The sequence below is a fragment of the Pterocles gutturalis genome, unplaced genomic scaffold (assembly GCF_000699245.1).
Source record: "Pterocles gutturalis isolate BGI_N339 unplaced genomic scaffold, ASM69924v1 scaffold7878, whole genome shotgun sequence".
Classification (NCBI taxonomy): domain Eukaryota; kingdom Metazoa; phylum Chordata; class Aves; order Pterocliformes; family Pteroclidae; genus Pterocles; species Pterocles gutturalis.
Window position 1 is genome coordinate 17,066 of NW_010120362.1, and position 4,818 is coordinate 21,883.

Below are 4,818 nucleotides of genomic sequence, written 5' to 3' on the forward strand. Positions count from 1 at the left end.
TCATGACGCTAAGTAATGGTCTTTGCCCCCGATCCCATTCCTGCCTGCATCAGAATTTTCTCCCTAAAAAGATCCAGGAGATAAAAATGGTAATTTCAACATGTCCTTGTCTTTCCCCATCTCATAAGGGCAGTTTTATACAGTTCTTAGCAACAGAAAAAAAATATATATTTCCAGAGCTTGCACACATCCGAGAAAAAAACAAAAGGCAGAAAACAAGAGGGAGAATAAAAACTAATATAAGCTAAAACATTATTTTGTAGTAAACAATAGAATATAACGTGCAATAGTGCAATTTCTCCTTTGCTGCTCCAACAATGAAGTCTTGGTAGATAGTCCACTGCATGTCAACATCCGGCATCCCGTGTCTAACTCTGTGCTTGTCGGGCACTGCCAGGTTTGCCGGGCTTCGGAGCTGAGTCGCTGTGTCCAGGCTCTCCCTTCCCCTTCCCGAGGTGGCGGAGTTTCTGATCCCACCGCTGTGTATGGAAAGGCAAAGAAATTACAAAAGAGATTACAGCAGAAGAAATAAGTCATACGGAAAACAACTGCGTCTGGTTACAAACAGCAGCAGATAAATAAAAGCCGGCGCTGTTTTCCACCGCATTACGCTGCACTGGGCTCAAATGGTGGAATGTGAGGTTATCGGTAGAAGTCACTTTAAAGAGAGAAACCATTTCCTGGCTTTCTTGTAGCCTCAGGGATGGCTTCAGCACAAAAGTGTCTCACCTTCTAAATAATAAAATTTAAATGAAGCTATTCGTGCAGTCTTTGGGGGAAGCAGGATGAAAAAATAGTCAGGTGATTTTTATTAATTAAAAAAGAAATATATTTTTTTAATTTTTACTTTTCCAGGTAATATCAACCGCAGTATGAAAAGACATAATAAACAGAGTTGGTACAACTCATGATGCTTTTGGAAAAGGAGATTACAATGAGAAGTGGGCGACAATACGGCGTGGTCCTTGGCAGCCCCAGGCCGGCCACGGGGGAAGAGGCAGCGGGTCGCAGGCCACAAGGAAATAAGTGAGAAAATGAGCAAGTTCCCAAAAAAACCCCAACAAATGACACTGCCACCTGAGAACTGGAACTGGGCAGAAGTCAGCCCACAGCGGTAATGCGGTATTTGCTCTGCAGCACTGGATTTCATAAGATTCTGCCAAGTCAAACAACAACTTGGAATAAGATCCCCGTATCTTTGCACTCATGTAATCTCTGTGGATGTGACAAATGTGCGCAGAAAAGCTTCTCTTTGCAAACAGAACAGTATTTTCCTGCTGGTCACTACTGCTGTTGAAGAAAGTGTTGAGTGGAAGAGGAGAGTCGTTTGCACAGGCACAACCATTATGTCAAATCAGTGGCTGAGAAATTGTGTCAGGAAAAGAATATTCTGTGTAAAAAGCCACTCCTAACATCAAAGCTACTGATACTTTGCGGTGCATCAAAACATAAAAAGGCAATCCTTCCAGGACTTGGAAGGTATTAGAATATATTTAAACTAGAAAACATCAGAATATATTTTCATATATTGCTTATACTTGAGCTCATTGTTTCAAATTGACTACAACACGACCTCCTATCATGTAACTCCCTCATCTAAGCCAGGAAGTAAATTTAAAATAGTTGCTAATCCACACAATTTGGTAAGAGAACTGTATTTAAAGAATATTAAATCTGAAAAGTAGAATTCTGACTTGAAAATATTTGTAAAGCCCTCTTTTTTGTTTTCAATTAGTATCACAATCCCAGCTAAGTAGGTGCGTGTTGCAGAATGCACAGTTTGCCTACGGACTTAAAACACTCCTCCTGTTTGCTTTTTTGAGACAGAGGTTTTGATTGCTTCTACACTGCTGTACTTTGGGGTAATTCAATGTATCCCTTTAGTTTATTCAGCACGCATTTCTAAGTAATACAGCAAATAACACACCAAGTTATTTTTTGACACTTGATATTAATTAACTGGGGTCAGCATGTGTATTTTCTTCCCTTATTTTGAAAAGATTAGGTAGATGTTTCACGGTATCTGCAACGTTTGAATTTTGGTGAGATATTTTCTTACCTTTACTTTTTTACCAAGACGATCCTTCCATTTCTCAGCTATGGAGCCTTCCACCAAGAGCAACCTACACAGCGGAGACAACCAGTTACCCCATCAACAGGCACACACAGGCCATACAACCCACCACGGGCAAGACTGAGATCTCTGTGCCTGCAGAGAGCCTTGTCCTCCCTGAATACCACTAAGGAGATGTACAGAGAGTCACACCAAGTTTTCTTTTCCCAGTGGCTCTGAAGTTCAGCTTTATGGGCAGCGGAACATACAACAACAAATATGCTCCAAGGACAACACAGAAAGAGTTACCTGGAGCGCTCCTCATCTTCGTAGCCCATAATGATGTACTCTTCATTGGCGTTGAGCGGTGGGCACAGGCAGCCAGAGTTCGTGTGCAGGTTCACAGTGTCCTTTGGGATGTTCACCAGGGAAGATTTGAGGATCTCCTTTACTTCCACTACCGCAGTGACATCGTGACATTTAGTCTTTACCTCCTTCACTTTAGCCCGGATGACTGGGAAAAAGCCACAAAGACTGTAGTTAGCAGCAGCAGATAATGCAGGTCACTCCCGGGCCCTTCTTGGTGACCTCTGGGATTGGTCTTTCGCACGGTCCATTATCAAAAGCTCAGCTGAACTCTGGCAGTGTCCCTGCCCCCATCACTTCATTACTTCATCCTCCGCCAAGAGGCTCCAGGTAGCTCAGTATATCTCACAATAGTGTGGTCATGAGCAGGAGTTAGGTACCAGTTGGATTTTCTATGAGTCATGTCCTGTTTAAGTTGGGCTTTAACTTTATCATCCCTTCTTCTTTGCCCTTACCACTTTAAACATATTTAATTCACTCCTTGTACAGTCTCCCTCTCCCTCGAGCTGGAACTGCTCCCTCTTTGACCACTTGCAGGACAGATGACCAAACTTAATTTGTCACTCTCAACCTTTCACAGAACGTGAATGTGCCTTAAAACTTCTCATATCACTACTTCTGCTGGATGGCAGGCCCTTACCTTTGTTATTCTCCCTCCAGTGACCCAGCACCAATCTGCTCTGCTCTTTATGCATCCAGATGCTCCTGATCTTGACCTGATGACACGTCTAACTCTTTCCTCCCTCACCCTTTCTTTTCGCCTTAAGTTGTGTAGGAGGAAAAGTTGCCTTTCAAAGGCAACGCTTTTCGCTTCTCTCATGGTGACCAGTGAACTGACACCACATGAGAACACAAAGCCAGTCCAGAGGTCATGCTCTAGAGAATGCCACATCTTTCACAGCTCGCAAACACAAGTCCCCTTCCATTACAAACAGCAGATTCCCCCGATTCCCAATTTCTTCTAACATATGTGAAAAATGTAACATGAAAGAAAGAAAACCATGGACTTGCACGTCTCCTCTCTTCCCATGCACTGCCCACAAAGACCATCAACCAGCACATTTTGCAGCCACCATTAAATACAGCCGCCAACAATTAATCAATTGTGCATTTAATATACACAACTCACCCCAAGTGATGCACTTTCTTAAAGCCTTTTAAGATTCCAAAGCAAGATCGTGCTTTAGTTTGGAGTTATTTCAAATGCACTTCGAAACCTCTTTAATTTCTAAAGCTTGAAAAGATGGGCAGTAGCATCCTCACCGACTACCACGTGCAGGCACTGACTAGAAAACAGTCACTCTGTAATTATTTTCCAATCAAATCCACCAAAACAACATAAACCAACCAGTCACCTAAAAAATAACAACGGTGCTTGAATACAATTGTAATTTTTTAGCTGCTAACAGGATCTATTTTTAAAAGAAGCTGATCTGACAAGAGTTGTACAAACGCATAATCTTAACAAATATTACACAATCACTACCCTTTAAATCAAGTCTTTAAGTTCACTGAGCCTAAGGCTATTCACATGATTAATGGGAAAAAAGACAGGCCCAATTGTTCAATTCCTGTGATACGTATTCACTGGCTTCATCAGCCTGATTTGCTGAAAACAAACAGCATGAAGAAACGTAGCAGCCTGGACCCGTGATATGCCTGAAGGCCAGGACAATCTGGACAAGACAAGACATGACACGGACACGGTGCTCTTTTGCAGGTGTTGCTGACAGCATAAACCAGCTGGCAAGATGCTCATTGCTGGCTTCTGTATGTGAGAAGGAAAGAACCAGGTATGCCTGTTAGATCCCGCGGACAGTTTGTAGACATGGAAGTTAGTAAAAACATCCTTTCCTGCAAAAGCAGAGCATATTGGAGCTGGAAATCGAAGAGCAACCCACAGCACCATTTCTGTCCCATCACTTTTCACACTAAAGAAGCGCATCAACCCCAAATGCCTGCGCTGACACTGAAATACCACTCAACGTCAACAAAGACACTCTTGTACTAACATAATAAACTAATCACTTCCCTCCTTCTAATTTGGAAATGTTTCAGGCCAAATCCTCCTTCTGCAATAAGTACCATTGAATTAACCACCAGTAAGTGGGACTGTTGGCTTTTTGAATGACAATTTTCCCCTTACTGCAGCCTTAAAAGCATTGGCCATGCAGCTGTTCTTACCGTAGTTGTAATTGTTGCGTAGGTAGGTCTTCTGGGTAGCTTTTATAGGCTTGCATTTGCAGCGCTCTGTAAAAACAGAAAGCTTTGTTTAGAAATAAAAGAGTGTATTGTTCAAGTGACAATTTCCCTGAAACCCCAAGCTCACACCTAACAAAAATTTCCCTGAATTGCCTTGTTTATTACAGACAAGTGAAATACCACAAACCACAGGGCAT

The 4,818-nt window shown here is 42.3% G+C and overlaps 1 protein-coding gene across 1 annotated transcript in view; it reads right to left on the reverse strand.

Moving 5' to 3' along the window:
- Positions 1 to 368: 368 nt before the first annotated feature.
- FRZB (frizzled-related protein) overlaps positions 369 to 4,818 on the reverse strand; it is an 8,755-nt gene continuing 4,305 nt past the window's right edge. The window contains exons 2-5 of the mRNA XM_010076877.1: positions 4,604 to 4,669; positions 2,363 to 2,567; positions 2,060 to 2,123; positions 369 to 479 (exon numbers count right to left, since the gene is read on the reverse strand). Of these exons, the coding sequence (XP_010075179.1) occupies positions 369 to 479; positions 2,060 to 2,123; positions 2,363 to 2,567; positions 4,604 to 4,669 (446 nt within the window). The remainder of the gene's footprint in view (positions 480 to 2,059; positions 2,124 to 2,362; positions 2,568 to 4,603; positions 4,670 to 4,818) is intronic.